General features: G+C 55.0%; 2 protein-coding genes across 3 annotated transcripts in view; both read left to right on the forward strand.

The window, feature by feature from the left end:
- Positions 1–24,076, forward strand: part of RADIL (Rap associating with DIL domain) — a 49,066-nt gene that overhangs the window by 5,686 nt on the left and 19,304 nt on the right. The window contains exons 1-2 of one of the 2 annotated variants that reach the window (XM_037057899.1): positions 5,126–5,226; positions 8,720–9,317. In XM_037057899.1, coding sequence (XP_036913794.1) covers positions 8,783–9,317 — 535 coding nt within the window. In that variant the 5' untranslated portion in view covers positions 5,126–5,226; positions 8,720–8,782. Of the gene's footprint in view, positions 1–5,125; positions 5,227–8,719; positions 9,318–24,076 lie in introns of those variants that run through there. The other variant, XM_037057898.1, reaches the window with a different exon arrangement.
- On the forward strand, positions 16,379–18,289 carry PAPOLB (poly(A) polymerase beta). Its single transcript, XM_037057902.1, has one exon. It carries the CDS (start codon positions 16,379–16,381, stop codon positions 18,287–18,289), a length of 1,911 nt encoding a protein of 636 aa, XP_036913797.1.

Raw genomic sequence — 24,076 nt, forward strand, 5'->3', positions numbered from 1 at the left:
TTTTTAAAAATGTAGATTTTATTACTATTCAGGTATGACTTCTGGTATGACAAGGCCCACAGCTCAGGCAATGAGAAGTGACACAGGATGGCACATGGGGCCACTGGCTCGGGGAGGCATTGGGAGGCAGAGGGGGCCGGGGGAGGTTGTGGATAAGCACATTACTGCAGTCGCTGACGGAAGGAAGAGGTGAGGCACAGTGAGCAGGCGTAGGGCTGGCTGGTTTGGGCAACGTCAAGGTCTCGGGGGTCCAGGCGCTGTTCCTAGTTTTGTGCTACTTGGTCCTGGGGCGATGAGGGCAGGGGCGAGTGGCCCCGAGTACAAGAACCGCCCCCCGATAGAGGAGGTGGGGGGCTGGTCTCCAGATTGGTAGGCGTGCATGTGAAAGGCGGGCTCATAGGCGAATTGTTTACATCTCTAGTGACTGGCTGACCCTGGGAGGGGCCGTCTCTCTATGCTCAGTCAGGCCACAAGTGACTTCCACATGTGGCCTGGGGTGGCCGGGTCCCAAGAGAAAGAGAGCGCCAGGCAGAGATGCGGAAGATGTGAGTCATCCCTTCTGCCACATTCTGATGTTCAGTACAGCTAAGGAGGTCTCCCAAGGTCAAGGGGAGGAGATGCAGACCTCCCCCCACTACCAGAGAAAGGCACGCGGTGGTGTGAGAAGAGCCAGGGACGGAACACAGATCAAGATGGATATCTTCTCAAAGTGGAATTCCCCACAATCCCCACCCTTGAGAAATAATCACTTAGCATTCCCTGTCTATGCTGCTCGCACACCTTTGGAATGCGATTTTGCAAAAGCAAGGTGATCTGTCACCTGTGAAATGTTGTGACCGCAGACAAGTCCTTCGGCCGCTCTTGGCTCAAGTTACCTTGGGGGCTCCCATGCATTTCCTTCCTCAAAAACCAGAAGGAAGGTCTCCGTCTGGAATGAGCTCTTTTCACCCCGACTTTGAAAAGGAGACACCCACTCCCAATTCTCCGTTTAAGAAACAGTTAATACATTGAGTTTTCTCACTGTTTGTTATTTTTCTCAGACCTCAGCATCACCAGCCGAGTGGTATCACCTCACACTCCAGGGCAACACATTAAGTGCACACAGACGTGGGTGGCGTTTGTGGATGCGTGAGGCCCAGCCCAGCATGTCTGGCTCTTCGGTGGCGTGTCGTGCTCAGGCACACATGCCTGTGTATGTGGGTGTGTGTCATGGCTGTCACGCATGCTCGCATGTTGGGCTCGTGGCGTTGATCCTAGCTCCTACACGGGTTGGAATACAACTCGTCAACATGTCCCCGGTCCCGAGAGCCCTGGAATTTCCACGCAGATGGTTCAATGACCACCGCGGGGGAGTGATTTCTGAAGTCTCACCCAGCCTGAATTGTTTTCCTTTCTATGGAATGTACTGGGGCAACACTGGTTAGCAAAATCATACAGGTTTCAGGTGCTCAGTTCCATACCATACCACCTGTCCACAGCATTGTGCACTCACCACCCCGAGTCAAGTCTCCTTTTACCACCTGTCACCCCCCCCTCCTGCGCCTCTCCCCAACCCCGCCTGCGGGAAGCCTAAAATTTTTGACAGTTACGTGAACGTAGTTCAAGTTTCTTTAGAACCTGTCAAACACTCAAGAGTGAAGCAATCTGACACGACCTATTTGAACGGCGTTAAAACCTTTGTCGCTTGGTTTGTTTCAGTCAACCCGGCCGCTGCCCCGGCCCCATTCCCTGTCTGTGTTCGAGTGACGCGGAGTCCGTATCCCCCCGTTAGATGTCCCACCTGAGCTTCCAGGCCCCCGGCGTGCACCGCCTACTGGCTGTCTGCAGCAGAACATACATGTAAACCTCACACCAACTCACATCCAGGGTCACCACTCTGTCGCCTGGCTGGTCTTACGCTGGTACCCCACCCAGGCACTAAATTGTTGACTGGAAGTTCCTCAGGATATGACGTGGGAGGGTAAATCACGATCGCTGTTTTCGGCGGAACCCAGCACACTGCTATTTATAGGTCTGGGGGCTGAGGATGGAATCCAAGGGTAAAATCACTCGTTTTGCCCGTCCCTCTAGTGATGCGGACAAAACGGTCTCTGGAAGACAGGCTGGGGCTTACAGTCGTCTCTGTGCCTGTGGCCCCACCCTTCCTCTCTTCTGGTCCCCAATGCCCCGTCTCCCTGTCTCTGGACCCGCCATCCCTGGGAACTTAAACTTTGACTTCTCCTTCGGGTTCATTTGGGTCTTTCCCAGGAAAGAGTCCCAGGATCCTGCCGCCCTCTGGTGGCCACTGAGGGCAGCTCAACACTTCATTTTTGTCCAGTGAATGTCCAAAGCTATTCAACCCTGGAGTTCAAAATGTGTTTTGCTCACCTGCCCAAGCGCCCAGTGCTGGATATAAGAACGAATAAAAGTCAAGTCTTGCCCCATGGGCAGCTTCCAGCTGAGGGAGAGGGGGAGAAGGGAGAGGGGAGAGGGGCAGAAATCTGTTCATTCTTTTGTTTACTCCTTTAACGGATATTTACTGAGCACCTACTGTATGGGACATGAATCCTAGTGTGTGTTAAATGCACAAATGGTAACCAGAGGTAATGAGGTAAGAGCGTGGCCACAGGGGTGGCCGTCCAGACGACGAGCAGGAGGCAGCAGGGGAGAGGGGTGTTGCTCAGCAGGTGGTGCCAGCAGGCAAACACCACAGGGCGAGCGTTTTAGGGACAGCAAGGTGAGCTGCTTCGGAGGAGGGGATGGGCTGAGTGTTTGAGAGCAGAGTCTGGGGCTGCAGCTCCAGGACAGAGAGCAGCTGGGGCAGTCAGTGGGGGCCTGGGAAGCCACACCTTCTACAATTTAGCTCCAGAAGTCACACTGCCGTTGTGATGGCATCTTATTGGCTACACCGTTCAGCCCCACTTAACAAGGCAAGGGACCCCACAGGGGTGTGAAAACCAGAAGGCGTGAATCCTGGGGACCATCTTGGAGGCTGGCTACCATATAAGTAACAATTAATCTGAGTCTTAATGAGTAGAAATCGGCCAGGTGATAAAGTCAGTGTGATGGGCTGAACTGCATCCGCCCCAAATCTGCACATTGAGGTCCTAACCCCCAATGACTCAGGATGCCACTGCGCCTGGAGACGAGGCTTTGAAAGAAGGATTATGTTAGACTGAGGTCATTAGGGCCGGTGCTGATCCAATATAATCAGTGTCCTTGTAAGAAGAAGAGATTAGGACACAGAGGGACAACTGGGTGAGGACACAGGGAAAAGACAGCTGTCTACAAGCCAAGGAGAGAAACTGACCCTGCTGGCTGGCACCTGGATCCTCAATTTCTAGCCTCCAAGACTCTCCGGTCAAGCCCCGTTGTTAAAGCCACCTGGTGTGTGGTATTTCCTTACGGCAGCTCGAGCTGACCGATGCAGCTGGGGAAGGAGTTTCAAGGCCGAGGGAACGGCCCAAGCAAACACAGAGGAGTGAGGCTGTGGGGCAACACCAGAGAGGTGGCGGGACTCGATCCTAAAGGTTGGGGTGGCGGGGAGCGGCAGGGGAAGCAAACGCTTTCTGCAAAGAGACAGGTACAAATTCACCTCCGTGGGCCTGAAGGCTCTGTTGCATGAAAACAGTGGTAGGCGACATGGGAACAAATGCATGTAGCTGTGCTCCAATAAAACTTTATTAACAAAAACAGCAGTTCAGGTTTGGTCCACAGATCATAGTTTGCCAACCCTTGCTTAAGAAGGGTGCTTGGGGGAAGGGCTGATGAGCCTGAATCAGGGCAAGGAATATTATACGTCCCAAGGAAAACACAGACCTACACCCAGGCTCTCCACCCTCCCCCTGATATTTGCCTCTTCAGGGTCTGGGTGAGGGGTGGTTGGGTATGGATATGGGGAGCCCCATAAAGGTTCCTGTGTGCATGTGGGGAGCCCTTCAACAGGAATTATTTAATCACACGGTTCCAGGCTCAATTCTTGGCTCTATCTCTAGCTGACCTCTCTGAGCCTCTATTTCCTCAGCTGTAAAGGGGGAGTAACCATCCGCCTCAGAGGGATGATGGGAGCCATATGAAAATGAGACGGCCTAGGGAAGCCCCTAGCATAGGGTCTGGCATACAGTAGGTGATTAATAAATGCTTGTTCCCTCTTCCCACTTTCCCTTAGCAAATGTGGGGTTTATGCTGCCATAGCTTCTAACCCAAAGGGTCAGAATTCTGCATCTTTATATCTGAGGCCACGTGATGCCCCCAAATCTAGACGGGGACCATAGTGGGACAAAGGGGCCTCTCTGTGAGAAGTCTTTCTCTAAGGTGAAACACCAGCCGGAGGGCCAGTGCCAAAGGGAGCTCCGAGGACACCAGCATTTTCTGAAACACGGTCACCCAAGGAGGGTGGCTGGGCCAGAGCCCTGGAGCTGACCGGGCCCGGCCCATACCAGTTTTGCATCGTTTTCAGCAGAAGAGTGCCACGATCTGATCTGTCACTTACACTCTGGCTGCTGGGTGGGAGACAGATTGCAGGGGAGATGGAACCAGCCACCCTCATCTCCTTCTCAGGCCTTGGATGTTTGTATATTGGGCTGCCTGCTTCTGGTAAGCGCTTGCCTTAGCCTGCTTGCTCCCTTCTTTTCTTGGCCCTGTCCGGTGCAGACTAATAGGTGGGGATAAAACACAGCCAGCCCGCTTGTCCTCCCAGAGCCCAGAGCCCAGAGCCCAGAGCCCAGAGCCCAGGCTAGCACTTGGCACCTGAGCTTAGCCCTGGCCCCGCCCCTCCTGCCGAGGCCCAGTCCCCTGAATTGAAAAAGGGGTGCGTTGCACAGCCACGCCTCTCTAAAACTAGCCCCGCCCCTGTTTTGGAAACCACGCCTCCTCTTTCTAGGCCACGCCCACACAATTAATTGGCTGGCAAGTGGCGCCAGGGCCCAGCCCAACCCCTCACCAGCTCCACCCTTTCCCTTGAGACCCGCCCCCTAAAGGGCTCGACCCTGTTTATTGGGTGGCTGGCAGAAAGAGCCAGTACCCTGCCCTACTCTTCTCAATGTCCGCCCCTCCCCTCGAAGCCCCTCCCCTCGAAGCCCCGCCCCTGAAGCCCCGCCTCAGGGCCCACCTCCTTGAGGCCCCTCCCCGCCCCGCCCGTCCGTTGAGCTGCCGGCAGGAGGCGCCTCGCGGGTCACCGCAGGGGCTCGGGGTAACGGCGGGTGTGGGAGCCACGCGGGATCACTGCGGAGGCGGGCTGAGCTGAAGGTGAGTGCTGGGTGCGCGAGGAGAGGCGAGGGACGTGGGGCGCTTCGCGGCAGCCGGAGCCCCTGGGCGCGGAGGCCGAGCGAGCCAGGAGGCCGCGGGACGCGAGCTCGGGCAGCAGGGCCCTCACAGGGCATCTCCCGGGCCTCCTAGGCAAGGCTTGTCCTGTTGCCATGGAAACAGGCCGGCTCTTGGGGCCCAGTGCGGCATTTGGGATCGGGACCTGAAGGCTGGCCATTCGAGTGAGGGCTGCCTAGTCTTTGGGTTACGGGGGTCTGCTGTGGTCACTGCCTCCTGGACCTTGGCCCTCCGACGCAGAGTCCCCCCCAGGCCTTAGTCTCCGGCGGTCCCTTGGAGGGGAGTTTGGCAGCGCCGAGGGGAGAAGGGAGCAGGAGTCTTATCCCTCTCTCCAGGGTTTGCGTGACATGCCCCCACTCCTCCCTCCCTCAGCCTGTCCTGGTTTTCCTGTTCACACAGCGGCGCGTTCCCCACTCGTGTGCCCGCTGAAAGCCCTGTCTGCCAGCTATTTCTGTACCGTTTCCAGCCCCTGGACAAATTCTCCATCTAAGCAAACAGATGCTGAGCTGGAGCTCCTAGGGCTCGTGGAAGGAACCGGCTTATTTCCCATCAGGGAGCCCTTGCTGGGGCCCAGCGGAGCTGCAGACCCGCTGGCTCAGGCCCCAGCACCCTGTCAAGTGTTTGGTTAATCTGAATGGCCGAAAAGAATTCTCCAAGTCCCCGGTGCTTACAGGTGTCTCCGGTTAGCACGGGCCACCTCTTGTGCATTCCAGAGAGGAGCCAGTTCCTTAATCCCATTGGCAGAAAAACGTCAGTCCCGTCTCAAGAGGCTGGCATGTCAGGTTAAATCTGATTAAATTATTTTGTGTGGAAAAGCATCGCAGGGGCTGGAGCTGTGGAGGCAGGGTTTATGGACAGTGGAGATAAAGCAGAGCCTGCAAGCCTAGCCCCCTCCTTTCCTGTCCTGGTGGAAACTCTAATGGGTTCCACATTGTGGCGCTGGACTGGCCACGTCCTCCGCCCAGTCCGTCAGCCTCCCGCTGACCCCGCTCTGTGCACCCGCTGGTGTGACTCGAGGTTGTTTTCATCAGAACTTGGACTCTTCCCTGAGAACGAGACCAAACACAGTCTCTAAGAGAAGCAACGGCCAGCGTCCTATGCCCTTGGGTCCCTGTTTCCCCAAGTCTCTGAGAAAAGAGGGGGGAACTGAGCAGAAAGGGAAAAGGCAGGTCACGCACAGCTCCCCAGACCAGCCCTGCTTCCTCGGGGGTGCCCCACTCTCTAGGGTATTCCTCCGCTCTTGCCCTTTCTAAGAAACGAGTCTGCCCCATTGGGACAGAAAGGCTGCGTCTGCATTCGGTGATTGTGAAGGAAGGTGATGAGTGGACAAGTGAGCGTCTGTGGTTCTTCTCTGAAATGGCTACAGAGAATGACCACGAGGAGAACGAGCTTCCTGATAAAGCAGATCAGAGCCTGTGTTTCTGCCTTTCCTGTGGCTTCTTGGGGCTTGAGGAGGAGTTAGCGAAGGGGTTCAGTCCCCCTCGTCCGACGTTTTCTGCCCTCTCTTCCTGGCAGGGCTGACTTTGCCTCAGACCCCAGCACTAGGGACTGCCGGAAGGAGGGAGGGGCGCTCGCTTCCTAGGCCCTGGGAGTGGACCAGCAGCTGTGTAGCTGTAATTTTTCATTTCTTTTTTATTAAAGAAGAACTGTATTACTTTGAGATGTCACAGAACCTAGATCCACCCTTGGCACAAAATAGCAACTCCCTTCCCCTTTGCTTCTGAGCCTTTTAAGCTCCTGTGCTCTCCTCACGGCTTTTCCTTGATGGTTTCTGCAGTTTTCAGCATCATGTTTAAATTTACACTCAGACACTATCTTGAAAGGCGGAGGCTTGAGTCATGAGCTGCTGCTTTGGGTTTGGGTTGGGACCCTGGAGCCCCGCCTGGAGGAAGGCCCAGTGAGGCAAGTGTTTTGGGGGGGCAGGTCTTATAAGTGGGGCACCAGGGGCGTGCATGCTGGTGGCCTCGGAGGCTGGTTCGCGCCGTTCAGAAGGCGGGTCTGGAGCTGCTGATGTGGCGTGCGAAGCCGTGCACTTGTCACGCGCATGCTCTTGGAAATGCTTTGCTGTAAACAAAGTCTAAGACTTTGACAGGCACAGGAGGTGAGGCCGCCCTAGGATTTGACAAGGGGGAGGAGAAACAAAGCCTTTCACATACACATTCTTTTACAGCCTCACTCGAGGCCAGAGAGCCTCACGTGCTCATTCTGCTTAGGACGCTTGACTGATTTCGGCAGGTCACGTCCTCAGAGGGTGGTTCATAACGAAAGTGTGGCCGTGGTCAAGTGTGAGCAGCAGACCGTCCGACCTGGGAGCATCCTCGTACCACCCCTGAAAGCCTTTTCCAGCCCGTGGAGCCCTGAGTGAGCCGGGACTGTGGGTGTTGACATTGGTCAGAGTGGCAGGTGCCCAATGCTGCCAGTGGGACCTGAGCACTGTTTCCAGGGGCTTCTGGAGAATGGGCTTTTCTTCTTTGGTCTGTCTGCTCTCGTCACTGGTGAGGACAGAGCCCAGGCGTGGGGGTGCTTCATCCTCCGCAGACTTGGTGCAGAGCAGAGGCGGCTCCCTTTGCCACACCTCCTGCTCCCACAGAGCTCCGGGGAGCCCGATAAGCTGCCTCTTCAGAATTGAGGCCCGAGGAGCACTGAGTGCACTGGAATGATGGCTGAATGACTCACTCAGGCACCCAGGAGCTGTTTCCGCACTTCCTCACCATGACAGCATGTGGGGCCGGACAGGGCCCGGATGCCAGACGGACGGACACGGTGGGTGGAATGCACGCATTCCAGTCACGCCTTCCCCAGTTCTGGAAGAGCCCTTTGTGTCCACTGTGGCCGTGTGGACATTCCAGCGCTGCTGTCCCAGGGACACGGTGCCTCCAGGCCAGGACTGCCCATTGCCCACTTTCCTTGTCCCACTCGGGTTTACGATGCGTCTCCTGTTACAGGTTGCGGCGGGGGAGGGGGAGAGGTTGGATGCAGGGAGATCAGGCGTTTCGCAGGCTCCATTGCTTACGACTTCTCCTTGGGTGCCATGTGGTGGGTGGCGGGTTGCCTCGGGGAGGTGGGCCACCCTGCCAGGACTCTGCAGGTACAGCCCACGGCCTGGCTGCTTTCTGGCTGCGCCCCACGGTGTACATGAGCCTAGCACTTGGCAGGAGGATGTTGGAACTGGACAGTGAGTGTGTCCTCTTTTTGGTGACTTCATCAGCTTTCTAGTAGTGGCTTGGCTTGAAGGGCACTTGAGCCGGTTCACCCCTGCATTGTGGTTCCACTGTGGCAACTGGGCGGAGGGCGGCTGATCTGCTGCTCTGATGGGGAACCGGGGCCAGACGGCTGTGAAGTCAGTTACGGTGCCTGTGCGCCTCATTTGCTCTCTCTGCTCCTGGCTCAGCGCTGACCTGCCTCGTCTCTCCCCCAGGACACGGCTGCCTCCCTGCCGCTGGCTGAGCCCGCCACCCTCGCCCATGAAGACGAGCCCACCATGTTTTATGGCACCCACTTCATCATGTCTCCACCCACCAAGAGCAAGCTGAAGCGGCAGGGCCAGCTGCTGTCCAACGTGCTGTCCCGGACGCTGAGCTACAAGTACCGCGACCTGGACACCACCTTCACCGGCTTGGGTGCCAGCGATGACCCCGCGGAGCTTTCCACCCAGCTCTCAGCCCCCGGGGTCTTGAAAGTGTTTGGGGACAGCGTCTGCATGGGCACCCACTACAAGAGTGTGCTGGCCACCTGCACATCCAGCGCCCAGGAGCTGGTGAAAGAGGCCCTGGAGCGCTACGCCCTGAGCCCTGAGTGTGCCAGCCAGTACGTGCTGTGTGACGTGGTGGGCCAGGCCGGTGACTCCGGGCGGCAGTGGCAGGCTGAATGCTTTCGGGTGTTCGGGGACAACGAGAAGCCCCTCTTGATTCAGGAGTTATGGAAACCCCGAGAAGGCTTGTCCCGGAGGTTTGAGCTGAGAAAGAGGTCAGACGTGGAAGAGCTGGCAGCCAAGGACGTGGACACCACGACAGCAGGTGGGCAGGAGACTCGGGGCGCAGTGGCTGGTCAGGGGAGGGCAGAGAGGCAGAGGAGCGGCTGGTGGGGGCGGGGGTGTGTCTGCTCGGCTCCAATGGGGCCTCTGTCTCGTGTCTGAGGACATCATCTTTCACTCCCACTTTCGCGGTGGCCTCCTGGAGGCTGGCGTGCTTGGTGGCTGCGACACCAAGGGTGCTGCAGGCAGACTCCCCGTCCTGAGTAAGGGTCATTGTCCCTGTCTGACTACCCCGTCATTAGCTGCAGAGACACTGTGTCCAGTGTGGTGTGGGTTCGTCACAGGAAATCCCGTGCCTGAGGCCCTGGGTGACTCTTAGGAGCAACCCAATGAGAAGGTAAAGCAGCCAGGTCTCCAGGGCTGCAGGGTGCATTGGGGTGTGCACGGGCCTGTGGGTGCCGGGCAGTGGGGACTGTGCTGGGGGAGGCCCAGCCAGCGTCCATGTGAGGCGCACAGGCAGCAGCAGCAGCTCTGGGCCCCAGCCCTGGGGCTGGGGGGCCCCGGGGCCACTGCTCTGGGTCTGGCTGTTATTCAGTTGGTGGGAAGAATTGATTACCTTAATAGGTAAATAAAAAAAATAACTTTTCAAATGTCAGAAGACTCTTAGCTGTATCTCAGATCATGTGTGACTTTTTCTTAGTGTCCCCTAGAAAAGGGTGACTTTACATGAGCAAGTGGCCTCGTCTTATGTGGCCCAGAGTGGAGGGACAGTAAGTGGTCTCAGGAGATCCATCACTTGGTTTTGCGATTTTCCAGGGTGGAAAGTGGCCTTTGAGCTCTCACAGATGAGCTTGCATGTCCTCGAGGTGCTGTGACGTCCTTTCTTCTAGTTTTGCCTCTGGGGTGAGCGTGGAGCCCACCAGACCCTTTTGGGGTGTGAAAACAGCGGTGTGTGGGTGGTGGGACTCCCGGGGGCTGATCTCCCTCAGGCCTGGCCGAGACCGTGGCTTCATCACCCAGAGACAGCGTGCCCCGGTTGCGGCGGCCCACTGCTGCCTTAGGCAGATTGCTCGCCTCTTCGGGCCTCGGTCAGGTCCCCGACCTGGAGAATGGAGTTCGTGCAGTAGCTCACACAGCACCGGCACGGTGCTCAGGAGGTGCCCCAGGTGGCAGCAGTGTCACTGCCGACCCTTCCTTCGTCGGTGAAAGTCCGTCTTGCAGGCTGCTGGTGCCTGGCCCAGGGTGGGGTGGGGCCTGCGGCAGGGAGCAGGGTTTGATGGCTGACGTGTTATGGTTCTGGCACATGGAGTGATCAAAAGCAAGTCGATGCAGAGGATGTTGTTGTTGTTTTAAGTCCCTCAGACCTGACTCCCTCACCCCACAGGCCCCGGCATCACAGGGTTGGCATCTTGTCCCAACCCCTCATTCTGGTCGCAATCCCGGGAGGCCAGCTGTGGGTGTGGGTGAGGGGCCAGTGTTCCGTGTGAGGCCGTTGTTCTGCCCCGTTTTCTCTGCTGCAAGGAGCACAGGTCCCTGGGCCAGCCCTGCCTGTCCCGAAGGTCACCAGGCCCTGGGCGCCTGGGCGGGGCCTGGGAAAGCCTGCTCTGTGCCGCACGGCCACGTCCTGGACGGGGACCCTGGGGGCCAGATGCCACCTGTGGAGGTGGGGGATGTGGTCCTCTGCTCACGGACCCCTTTATTCCCGCTCCTTTTATAGCTGTTGGGGCAGGAGAAGGCCTGTTGCTCAGAGCCTATTCAACCTGGTGGTTTTGCAAAGCCTTCCAAATAAAGAGTCCATTGAGCAAGCCTGGCCTCGCTGACACACTTCTCTGGCGGACGGCGGGTTGGGTTACCTGCCCGGAGCAGGCCTCCCACCTCAGGGAGGCGGCCTTCCTTCGTGGCTTGCCACTCGGGGTGTAGTCTGGGGCCCTCCATGCCTTCCGACCTTGCCAACCCCCTTGCCGGTGACAGTGAAGATGGTGTGGTGATTGACATGGTGTTCCAGGGTGGGCGCACTTGCTCCTGTCATCAGAGACACGCACGGGCCGGCTTGGTGCCGGCCGGGGCCACGCAGGACAGATGCCCACGGCGCAGAGCCCTGCTCCAAAGCCTGGCCGGGGTCCCGGACCTCTGAGTTAGCGCCTTCACTTGGTTGTTCCTGTGACTCGTGGGTCTGTGACACAGGGATGTGTGTGCACACTCACACGTGGGGCATGCAGCTCGCACACACTCTGAACGGCCGCCTGAGCAGCAGGGGCTGTGCTGTAGTGTCTGTGCATTTGCAGGTGGCTGTTGTGTGGCCCTGGACGCTGCTCTGACACCTCGTCACTGCCTCACAGGAGTCCCACCGTGAGGGAGCTGACACCTGCTCAGGGGCCGATAGGCGGCCCAGGGTCCCCTGTGCCATCCTCACCGACAGTGGGGGCCACAGAGAGACCCAGAACTGCTGTGGAGGCGAGGCATGGAGAGGGTGCCGGCCCCGGCCAGTGGCTGTGTGTGCAGCGTGATGAGAAAGGGTCTCGGCTCATCCGTGTGCCCTGGGAGGGGCCTTTGGTCCCTCCTTCTAACTCTTGTTCCCTAGTGGGTAGACAGTGGCAAGGGGAAGGACCACGAGTGTGTGCCTTGTCTGTGTGTACACACGAGTGAGTGTGTATGTGAATTAACGCCAGCCTTCCTGAACACTGGCTCGGTAATTTGCACTACTTCAGTCATTGTCCCCACAGCAAAGGACTCGGTGCTTGTTAGTGTGTGGGGTGTGCTGGTCGCGCTGGTTTCGGAGGTGGCCTTTAGCCAAAGCCCATGGCGCGCATCTGAGGAGCAGCGGGGCGTGGACACCAGAGCCCCCAGGCCGGGTCTCCTGCACACGCCCTGGGATTCCCCGGAGACTCCAGTGGGAACGTGGGTGTGCCAGATGCTTCCGGGGGCACTGCCAGTGGATCCAGCCCCTCCCCCTTCACCACTTGGGCCACCGTTGTACGCTCAGGCGCTTTGGTGTTTGTTTTCCATAAATATTGCCTTTTCACAGCTGCCACTTCCCCTGGTTTCCAGAGGATCAGACTGTTGTGCATCAGCTCTGGAAGAGCCGGGGCCGGTGTAGGGGGGGCTGTGAAGTGCCTCTCGCTGCCTTTCCCAGGAGGCGGGTACTCGGCCGGTGCCTTGCGGAGAGGGCTCTGGATCCTGTCACCGAGATAAAGGCGATAGGTCCTTCGGGGAGGGGCCCTGCCAGGCCATGTGGTTTTCATCAGCAGCTGGGGGAGGGTGGGGAAGGGGTCACTGTGCTTCCCGGATGGGAGAGGGGTCGAGGCCGCAGTTCTCAGCCTTGGCCTATTTGGGCCAGCAGTGCTTTGCTGTGAGGCAAAGGGTATTGAGCAGCGCCCCTCTGCCTCTACCCCTGGAGGCAGTGTACCTCGACCAGTCGTGGCAGCCGACAGCTCCTGAGGGCAGAGTCCTGGGCCTGCCTCGCCCTGGCCTGGGAACCACCGGTTTGGGCCCAGCGGCCTGGACTCAGTCTGGATGAGCTGGGTTTCAGCCACACCTAGTGCCTCGCCTCTGGGGCCAGTGGTCATGTGCCCTGTGACCATCAGGCCATACTGCCCCTCCTGCAGCACACTCTGAGGGTCAGAGAAAGCCCAGTGTCCTGAGAAGGGTGACATGTGGAGCTTCTTTTTTGACACTGTGGATGTCTTTCTGTGTGGCCTTCTGGGGCTGCAGAGGGGTTGTGTCGGTGGGCTCCTGGGAAGCAGGGCCTGCTTCGCTTTGGGCGTTCTCTTTGGAGAAAGGCCAGCTGACAGTGTTTCGAAAGCCTCTGCAGCTTGAGGCTCTGCCTGCAGGTCACACAGTTCCAGGGACACCTTTGCATCAGCCACTGAAGGCTGGGACTCACTGCCCTTCAAATGTCTGGCACCTGGCATATAGTAGGTGCTCATTGAAAGCCTGGTGAAGGGCTGACGTCACGTGGAAGAGTAGGCTCTTCTCGGCTTCCCTGTGCATCCCGGACTCCGGAGCTGGAGTCTGTTTTCTTTGCGGCGGATCTGGGACAGGGAGGAGGGTGGCAAGCCGATGGCATGGCTGTCCAATTCTGCAAGTTGTGGCTTCAGCAACCGGGGAGATGCTGCTCTGGCACCTGACAGTGCGACCTGCCTGCCTCCCCTCTCTTCTAAGCTCAGCTGCGTGGCTGGTGGCGGCAAAGGTGTCATCCCTGATGACACACACCCAACACCCAACTTTGGGTGTGTGTTTGTCTTCCTACCTTGTCATCCATAGACGGGTAGATAGCGGCTGACCCCTGGTGACCGATAGGGATGTTCGGGCTCCATTGCTAACGGTATGCCTCGAACCCAGTTCTCCCCTGTCCCCCAGCTGGCTGTGGTCCATTTCTTTTGATGTTTTTTTTTTTCTTGCTATGAGTCTGAGTTTTAATAAGTCATATCAGGTTGAGGGAGGCGATCTGAGTTTTTTTCTCCTTTTATTTAGGAGCAACTTCCTCCTGAGTCTTGAGTAAGACTTCTTGTTACCATGACTCAATGATAGAGTCACTGTGGAGAATGTCTACTTTAACCCCCACCTTTTTAACCGGTCTAAAACTAGAAAAGTAATTGAACTTAAAAGCCATTTAAGAATTTTTAATTCAACAAGGTCATAAAGTTCAATGGTTACTTGCTGACAGCCAGTTTTATGCTTCGATGCACTGCTTCGTTTTTAAAGAAGATTCATAGCCTTTGGTTTCACATAGACACAGACTCAGAAGGAGGTTTAACAGCCGTTCTCCCCAAGTGGGCGGCACTCACGTGGGGCCTGGCTGGCAGCACCACCCGCCGGGGGAGACGTCTGGCCCTGGTGGCGCACCGCGAGCCTCCAGAGGAAGGTGCTCATGCTCACCGTGGAAAACACGGGGGGAGACCAGAGCTGGACACACTTTCTGCTCTTCATAACCGTGAAACTTGTCTAGTACTGAGAGCCGCGTAAGAAGGAGACATAGAGCCTTGGACCTAACGGGGTGGGGCGTTGGAAGCAAGACCCCCAAATATTGCCTGGACCCTTGAGGGCGGCACATTGAACTTCAGGATGGAGTGAGAAGAATCTGCTCCCTGGTCACAGGAGGTAACGAAGACTTGTCTTCCTGGACCTGGGCTCCAGGCGGGAAAACTAAAGACTCTTCCCTGGAATTGGAAAGCACCCTTCCTCTCACGTGTGTTTGGGGTTTGGAACTGGGCTGCTCCTGTGGTCTGGACAACCCCTGGATAAGAAATGAAATTGTAGTGTACGTAATTTGATGGAGTCCACGGACCTCTGAGAGAAACAAAGCTCATCCTCTTTGGAAGGACACGCCTTCTTCACACAGGCATCCCAGGCTTTGCCAGAGATGAGCTCATAAGCCAAAGTTACATGATCCATGAAATGATGCTACTCTAGATGAGTCAGGAGGAAACAACAAATCAGATTGAATCAGATTCTCAAGAACATTAGGAACTGGGACCATTATATAATATTGAGTAACCTAACATGTTTAAAATGTTTAAAGAAATAAGAGGGAGGGGAAAAACAGGCGAGAAAGAGTGTCATCTAAAAAGGCAGGGAACGTTTGGAAAAGAACGAGATAATGCTTCCAGTAATAGAAATATCAGCATTTAAATGGATATTTCAGTGAAGGCTTCAGCAGCAACCAAATACAACTGAAGAGAGTAGAGAACCGAGAGGCGGATCTCCCATCGCCCTGAAAGAAACTCAGGCCGTGAGACATGGAGAACAGAACGAGGGGGCCTGTCATGGGTCTGCCCGAAGAGGATCAAGAGAATGGTGGGGAGAACATATTCCAAGGACACGCCTGAAAATGTTACGGACATCACAAAATGAAAAGCGTGGAACTCAGGATATCCTGTGTGAGATAAACAAAAAGGAATTTACCCCTTGACACCTAGTGGTGGTATTGCAGGTGTGAAAATAAATAAAGGAAACCACACTCAAAATGGAGTTGAGAAGACCTGGGGGAGCTCTCCCACGTTATCATGCACCTTATTTTGCATGTTTTCCTCCAGTAGGAGGAGCTGCCCTTGCACTTTAGGACGGCAAGAAGCTTACTCCACTACAGTAGGACAAAGGAGGGTTTTCCCCTTGCCTAGCAACAGACCCAGCCAATGAGAAACCGCCATGACTCAGCCAATGGGAAGTCATTACACTTCCAACTGCCACTCCCGGCTCGCTCCAATGGACACTTTGTTTATAGTTCCTCCCACCCCCTCCCTGCTTTTTCTCTCTCAGATTTCCCCTCCTTTGTTCTCCAGGCTTGCCTATCGTTTGCTATAGCATGGACATCCAGAATTGTATTTCCTCTGCCAACCCGAATAAAGTCATTTTTGTGGGCAAAATATCTGGCTATTTTATTTTTAACATTGATACAGGACACTGAGGACAGAGGTTTTTACAGCTGCCAAAAATAAAAGCCAGGCGAGCGGCAGGTCAGCCTGATTGCAGACTTCACGACAGGAATGTAGAAACCAGCAGACAGCAGCTGAGACCTTGAGAGCAAGAAAACAAAACTTCCCAGCTGGAGGGGGCCAGCCTGGCTAAATTTTCATCCAGGCACCAGCCACAGAGGCCTCGGCCCGTGCTGCTTCTCACCAGCAGACTCTTGCTGTAAAGGCATTTCTAAAGGATGGGCCTTATGTAGAAGGCCAACTGAAGATGCCCCTGGAGCGGGAGTAGATCTGAGGAGTAAGAAGAAATGGTGAGCAAAGAAACAGATGGTAGGTCAAGGTAAATGCAGAAAACAATAAAAAAGCCAAAAACCAAAGTCCATCTCCCCAAGCCTGAAGTCTGAAATTCTAACCCTGTGGCAGACCCCTGAAAACTACAACTCCCGTGAAGCTCTGCATGGCACGCATGCGCTTTTGCATGCACGGTGTGCGTGGCAGTTCTAGAACGTTGCGTCGAGGGCCTGGGCGCCATGTTGGGGCCCAGGGGACAGCGGAGAGACGCTTGAACCGGCGGGAGCGGGTCAGACCTGGAAGGAGCCCCGCCCCTCCCGCCTCGGCGGATCATGACCCGGGCAGCGGCCAAGGAGGTCGCGGTGGCGGGGAACGTGGCGTGGCTGGGCCAGCGCTAGAGATGATGCCGTTTCCGGTGACAACCCCGGGATCACAACAGACCCCGCCGTCCCCCAAGCTCTATGGCATCTCCTCCCCCATCAGTTTAGCTGCCCCCAAGGAGACAGACTGCGTACTTACTCAGAAATTAATTGAAACCCTGAAGCCCTTCGGGGTTTTGGAAGAGGAAGAGGAACTGCAGCGCAGGATTTTAATTTTGGAAAAATTAAATAACCTGGTAAAGGAATGGATACGAGAAATCAGCGAAAGCAAAAGTCTCCCGCCAGCTGTCGTTGAAAATGTTGGAGGCAAAATCTTTACGTTCGGTTCTTACCGATTAGGAGTGCACACAAAAGGTGCCGACATAGATGCGCTGTGCGTTGCACCAAGACATGTTGACCGAAGTGACTTTTTCACCTCCTTCTATGATAAATTGAAGCTACACGAAGAAGTAAAAGATTTAAGGGCTGTTGAGGAGGCATTTGTACCAGTTATCAGACTGTGTTTTGATGGGATAGAGATTGATATTTTGTTTGCAAGATTAGCACTGCAGACTATTCCAGAAGATTTGGACCTAAGAGATGACAGTCTGCTTAAAAATTTAGATATTAGATGCATAAGAAGCCTTAATGGTTGCCGGGTAACGGATGAAATATTACACCTGGTACCAAACATTGACAACTTCAGGTTAACTCTCAGAGCTATCAAATTGTGGGCCAAGTGCCACAACATCTACTCCAATATACTAGGTTTCCTAGGAGGGGTTTCCTGGGCCATGCTAGTAGCAAGAACTTGCCAGCTCTACCCAAATGCAGTAGCATCAACTCTTGTACGTAAATTTTTCTTGGTATTTTCTGAATGGGAGTGGCCAAATCCAGTGCTCCTGAAAGAGCCCGAAGAACGAAATCTGAATTTGCCTGTGTGGGACCCAAGAGTAAATCCCAGCGATAGGTACCATCTTATGCCCATAATCACACCAGCTTACCCGCAGCAGAACTCCACGTACAATGTGTCTGTTTCAACGAGGATGGTCATGATCGAGGAGTTTAAGCAGGGGCTTGCTATCACACACGAGATTTTGCTGAGTAAGGCAGAGTGGTCCAAGCTTTTTGATGCTCCGAGCTTCTTTCAGAAGTACAAGCATTACATTGTGCTGCTAGCAAGTGCCCCGACAGAAAAACAGCACCTGGAGTGGGTGGGCTTGGTGGAGTCGAAGATCCGAATTCTGGTCGGGAGTTTGGAGAAGAATGAGTTTATCACGCTGGCACATGTGAACCCTCAGTCATTCCCAGCACCCAAAGGAAATCCTGACAAGGACGAGTTTTGTACAATGTGGGTGATTGGGCTGGTGTTGAAAAAGCCAGAAGGTTCTGACATGCTCAGCATTGATCTCACCTATGACATCCAGTCTTTCACTGACACAGTTTATAGGCAAGCGATAAATAGTAAGATGTTTGAGATGGATATGAAAATCGATGCAATGCATTTAAGAAAAAAGGAACTTCATCAGCTACTACCTAATCATGTGCTTCAGAAGAAGAAAATGCATTCTGCGGAAGATGTCAGATTGACAGCCTTGAGTGACAGCAGTCTCGACTTGTCTGCAGCTGGTGAGAACAGCGTGGCTGCCGTGAAGGCTGGCGCTGTTACTGGCGCCTGTCAGGGCGGGAACAGCCCCACACTGGCTGTAGTGGCAGCGTCTGTGACCAACATGCAAGTTACTGAAGTGTCCTTGCAGCAAGTGAGTCCCGCTGAGGATGCCCGGGGTGCACCGAGTGAAAGCATGCCTCAGACGGCCCCCCAAGCAGCCATTTCTCCACCACTGAAGCCCTCGATCACTAGAGTTGTTTCTTCAACGCTTTTGGTAAACCACCCACCCAGGCCTTCAGGGAGCACAGCAACAAACATAGCTAATCCTATTGTAGGAGTCTAGAGGACATTCTCACCTCATAATGAAGAAGGACTGAGGAAGCCAGAACAGAAAAGAGTAGGTACAACGCAATTTGGAACAAACCAGACAGCAGCTTCTCTGTTGGCCTGGCAGGAGACCCCCAGGACAGACCTTTCCAGTGCCCCTGCCCTCTGCAAATCCTATTCCTGTTATCAAGAATTCAATAAAACAGATTGAACTGATGAAAACAACCTCAAGGGTCCGTGAATAGTATCTGCCAGCTCGATCTGTCATCTTCAAATGCTAAAGGAGGAGAATGAAGGGTGTCAACCTAGATAAGACTCAAAAATAGGTTTAAGCTTATTGGGTAATTTCCTTTGCTGGGCTAGTCTTGGTCAGAAGTCCAGGTTAGTGTGTGAAGCTAGACGTACTGTTATTAATGTGTCAGCAACAGTTGTACTATTTCAAAGGATCACTTCCCTTAAAGACAAAAGAGAACCCTCCAGCCACTCGCACCCCTGACCGACATCCTGGCCGGATTTGTGTCTGGTGCGTTGTTGGGGAACTTTGCAGTCCAAATTGGCCTCTGATATCCTTATGTTGGTGTACTGTATATTATTATTAGAGAGTGGAACTAATTTTAGATTTTTAAGCTTGATGAGTTTTAGTTTTTTCCTAAAGAGTTTTCCTCCATTATCAGTCTCCAAGTTGGATACCGCCGTGCAGTGGTACATACTGTACTTAAGAAAAAGTGTAAAAATACCTCTAGCTCACTCCCTGTGAGGTAGCTGGAACTTTTCAGAATGAAATGTCAGCTCTTAGGACATACACTTGACATCGGAAGAGTAATTAGTGAGTCTTTGCTTTGGATGGGAGATGGTCAAGAAACGATGTATCGTCTTTATTCTGTAGAATTGTCAGTACGGTGTGTGCGATTGATGATCTTGCTGCTAACGAGGCTCTGTGTTCTCTTGTCCATAGTCATTTGTCCCCAAACAAGGTAGCCTCCTGGCTTCCCACCTCCTCTCTTTGCTTGTGTGCATGTGACATGCTTATGTTTCCCGAAACCCCAGAATGCTGGTATTTTCTTAACCATGCTATGAAATCAACAGTCCTATGGCCACAGGGCATAAAACACTAAGTTCTGATTCCACGGCTAATATTTTAGTGAAACCTCACTGAAAGTGATGCCTGTGAGGCGTGCTGTCCATCCCGGATGGCCATTCAATCTCTGCACACAAGAAATTGTGTCCTCCACAGAATGCCTGTTTATAGGAAGGTTAGTGTCTGATTCAAACAGGTAAGCAGAAAGATCTTTTCTCCAAGAAGTCTATGCCAATGTTTGCTTTTAAATGACTTACTAAAGTTCATCAGTAAATCTTACATCTAGAAAAAAAAATTTCTAGCAAGCACCTAACATCTAGTTGGCTTTCTACTCGTTTGTTTCACCCTACAAACTGCTAGGCATGCCTTTCTTTAAAACAAATCCCCTCGTGATTAAGCAGCAGAACGTCTGTGTCTAGGAAACACGAGTGACAGCAGATGTGGGTGAGTGGAACCAGTCCTCCGGAGTCGGGATGTGGCACCCGGACAGGCTTTCCCGGTGGCCCGGCTCCGGCCCCTCCACTGTGCTCCTGTCCTCACCTGCATTTTCACGTTAGACTGCAACTTCCTAAACCCCTGCCTTATCCTTCCAGATTCATTTTCCCAGAGCAGAGATACAGTTTCGTTCCTTTGGGGCTCTGCAGGAATCGAGACTTTCTTTGCAGCAGAGCTTTCTGACGTCTAGTGCCCAGTGGTCGTGCTGGGCGGTCACCCTGCCTTCTCCCTGCAGTCACGAGACGGGCGAAATCCGCACAGTGGCTGTACGTTCGCGAGGCCCGGGCCCAGCGGTCGTCCTGTCCTGTGCTTGCACGTTGTTTGCTAAGCTGGAGAAAGGGACCTTTTTAATTCCAGTTTTCATTACCTGGATATGAGACTGTTTTTATATGATGTGCGTGGTGTCTCGTGGCTGGAGTTTGTCTTACAGTGTCTGTTCTCCTCGGGCTGTTCGAGCACTATTTGGAAACCAGATGATGTGTCGTTCCACTTCAAGCACAATAAAATTAACAGCAGACCAGCGGCTGAAGGGGTCTCGATCCCACATGGACAGTTGGATGTTCTCACATTGTTCCGGAGGAGGGTAGAGACGCCAGAGGACTGTTTTACTTCATTGAATCTAGAATTCATGTTATAATGTTAGGGGAAATTATGAAAAGTCTGAAACTTCAAATCATTAAGGGTAAAAAGTGGAGTTTAAAAACCTAATTCAAAAGAAGTTGGAAGGGAAAAGGGGCATAGAAAAACACAGCGTTAAAAGAAAATACAATCTAAGCCAAATGTGCTTGTCACTGTGTGTAATAAGTGGACCCAACTTCCTGATGAGCAGAGACCATCAGAGTCTGTGGAAAAGTTCAGCCCAGCTGTGTGCTATTGTATTTGTGAGAGACACGCCCAAAATGTAAGACATAAAAGAATGGAAAAAATGCTAATGCAAAGAAGCTGTTCTGTAACAATGTCATCCAAACAGATTTCAAAGCAAAAGTAATTCCCAGGAACAGAAGAGGCCACTGCATCACTGAGGAGAGAAGGCACCACTGAGAAAACGGACCGATGGAAAACCGGTTTGCCCCTGATTAGCCTCCACACAAAGTAACTAAGATGCGCAGAAATGACCGAAGGTGTCCTCGCCACACAAAACTGTAAAGCAGCTCTCTCATCAACGACATCATAAAGGAAAGGGAAACGGTTTGGAGCCTGACGGTGGCTGGCAAACCCTCTGGCAGGAGGGCCCGGCAGTGTGCGCTCCTGCTCGGAGTGGGGGGGGGGGGCGTCCGGCCGCTGTCTCGGCTGCTTAGCTGCCCTTGCGGGGTGAAGGCAGCCCTGGACCACATGTAGACAGACGGCCGGGGCCGGACTTGTCACCCACCCCTCCCAGCTGGTGTCTGTCGCCCCTCATCTGTCGGATGTTTATGGTAGAGCCGCCCCACCTAACAACTGGAAGTGCATATTATCCTTGAATAAGCACGGGGCATGTGCGAAAATTAACCCCTGCCAGCTCAGAAAGTAAGACAACATCTCTCCAGGCGTCCGATTCTTAGAACACGGTGTCTGACTGCAGGACGGTACGTCCGAGATCGATAACGGAGAACACGGAGACTTGCAGACGGAGGCACAGAAAAAGCTCGTACCACGAAGAGGGTGAGTGTGGCCAGAGGGCTCCTCGTTGCATGAAATAGTGAACAGCGAAAGGGAGAAAGAGGTCACGAGCAAGAAGACTTTGTAACGCTTGAAACTGACGCAATTACGATCCAGATTATATTAAGGATGCCAAAAAACCCTCGTTAGCAGTAAGGGAACTACCGATGAAGAACAGAGATTTTTTATGAGAATGAAGTTTGCAGTGTGAGGTGAGGGTGAGGAGCAGTGGGGACACTGACACGGCCACGACGAGTGTGCCGGCTGCTCTGGTCACCGGCTCTCATCTGGCAACTGTTGATCGGCCCACAGCCTGTGTCCTATTCATGCTACAAGCCCGTCTCCGCCCTCACACTGTGTGGAGCTGATGTGCTCCTTCTCATGGGTCCCTTTACAGCCCGAGGTGGCCAGAGCCTGAGGTCACCTGTGCAGCCCTGTCCAGAGCCCCCCACACCCCCAGTGTGCCACATAGGTATGGCTCCCCCTGCATGTCGTGGCGTGAGGAAGGTTGGGGAGGCTGTTCATGGGTCCCCAGGGGCGTCTGTAGCCGAGTCCTGTACTGGTCTAAAGTTCGAGACGACACCCATAAGGTGGGACGGGGACGCAGCGAGGTAGTCACGCAGCAGCGCACAGCGGGGAGCTGTGGGATTAAATGGGCCGCAGCTGCACGTGGTGTCGCAGACCCAGTCACGATGTACAGGGGAAACACCAGTTTTCCCCTGAAACCGACAAGTGCTGTCAGGACGAGGGTGCTCAGAATACTCCCACCTTTGGGCCGAGCCCTCTTCAGGAGGCGCTGGGGGAGAATACCGTCCCGAGCTCATTCTTACTGTCGGCAGAATCTAGTTCCCCGGAGCCGCCGGACTTGGGTTGAGGTTCCGTCCCCCTGCCCTGCCAGCGGCCCTCTGGGGTGCCCTTCCTCCCGCCCTCCTTCTGAGCCCTGCGCCCTCGGGCTCAGTGGGGCAGCAGCGCTCCCTCCTGCTCTGGAGCTGTCTCTCCTCTCTGCTTTTAAAGGCTCCTGAGCTTCAGTGAGGCCCACCTGGATAATGGGGACCCCACGGTGGGCTGAGTAAAATGAGTCACATCTGCAAAATCCCGCTTTGCCACATGGCGGAACACACGGCTCACACATTCACAATGCCACCCACACTCGGCAGGGGGTGATCTTTTGGCCCCAGTGACCGCCATCTGCAACCACACTCCCCCTCAACCTCCACGCTCCCCAGTAGAGCCTCCCCCTGTGAGAGGGTCCATGCAAGTCCCAATCCTACCGTCTGAACACTGTCGGGTGAGGAGGGCCCTGGGTGTGACCCACTCGGTGCAGGCCCTGGGGGCCTCGGGGCGGGATCTGCCCGGTCCCAGCACACAGGTGGGCAGGCACAGGTACCAGTCTGGCGCCCTGGCGTCCAGGGGAAGCAACAGTGAGGAGGGGCGGCCGGGCCGAGGCCCACCCGGCGGCAGCTGCCCTTCCCTTCCCACAGCAGCACGTGTGGGCAGCGGGCGTTCCCTGCAGCACCTCCCGTCAGGAGCCTCTGCGGGCCTGTACTCTGTCCCTTCAGTCGAAGCTGGCACCGCTTCTTTCTGCTGCGTGATTTTCTCAGGAACCCAGGGGCTGTATGTGGCCCCGGGGCCGCCTCTCCATTCCAGGAAGCCCCCTCCACAGAGCTCACCTCTGCAGAGCTCATGGCTGCCACTGGGCGGGAGGGCCCTGCGTGCTCCTGGCCTTTCCCGGGGTTGCTGGTTTGAGTAAGAAAACCTGCTGGAACACCCTTAACCTCTTGGAAGGGTCTTCTGTGGCCGAGGACTTGATCTTTTGATCTTCCCGGGCTGCGGGAGAGGGCTGCCCAGGACACACTCGCCTCTTCTCCGAGTCACACTCTGCGGCCCTGACTTGCGCGTTTTGTCACCCGGAAGGACTGAGAACCTTCAAAGTCATCCAGTCGGGCGACCCTTCCTGCTCACCCCTTGGTCCCTCACTTGGTCCCTCACTTGGTCCCCACCTGCTCGCTCTCGGTCCAGGCAGTGGGGGCAGTGGTGCCTTCTGCCCTTCCCTGGAGATGGTTTCCTCAGCTGTATCCAGGTTCAAGTTCAGCGCTCACTCGGCGGCAGGTTGCCGTCACTACCACGCAGCTGGGATCCTGCTCCCACGACTCTGACCCACGTCCCTCGCTTCCTCTGTGCTGTCACCTGTCACCGGCACTGCCGCTCTCTCCAAGTCAGACTCCTGCAGACAGCTGCTCGGGCAGCTGGGCTTTCCCGGGCGGGTTAGGGCCGTGAGGCTCACCCTCTGAGCCCCTCCACCGCCGCACCCTCTTCCCTGCCCACCTTCGTCCTCACAGCCTCGGCACGGCCGTGCAGACTCCCTGTCCTGGTCCTCAGGGTCCTTCCAGTCTCCACCTGCTGCCCGGTCCCAGAGCACCCCTTCCAGAGATGGAGATCTGGCCTTGCTTCTGTCGCTGCTCAACGAACTGCCGCGTGCGTAGCGGCGTGAAGCAGCAGCCTTTGGGCCCCTCGGTTCCCACGGCTCAGGGGTCTCGCCTGGCTGCGGTCAGGCTGTGCGCTGGCCAGGGCTGCTTTCATGTCCCCCCGTCC

Source organism: Sturnira hondurensis, unplaced genomic scaffold, assembly GCF_014824575.4.
Source record: "Sturnira hondurensis isolate 20B ecotype Veracruz unplaced genomic scaffold, ASM1482457v3 Scaffold0009733, whole genome shotgun sequence".
NCBI classification, from domain to species: Eukaryota; Metazoa; Chordata; class Mammalia; order Chiroptera; family Phyllostomidae; genus Sturnira; species Sturnira hondurensis.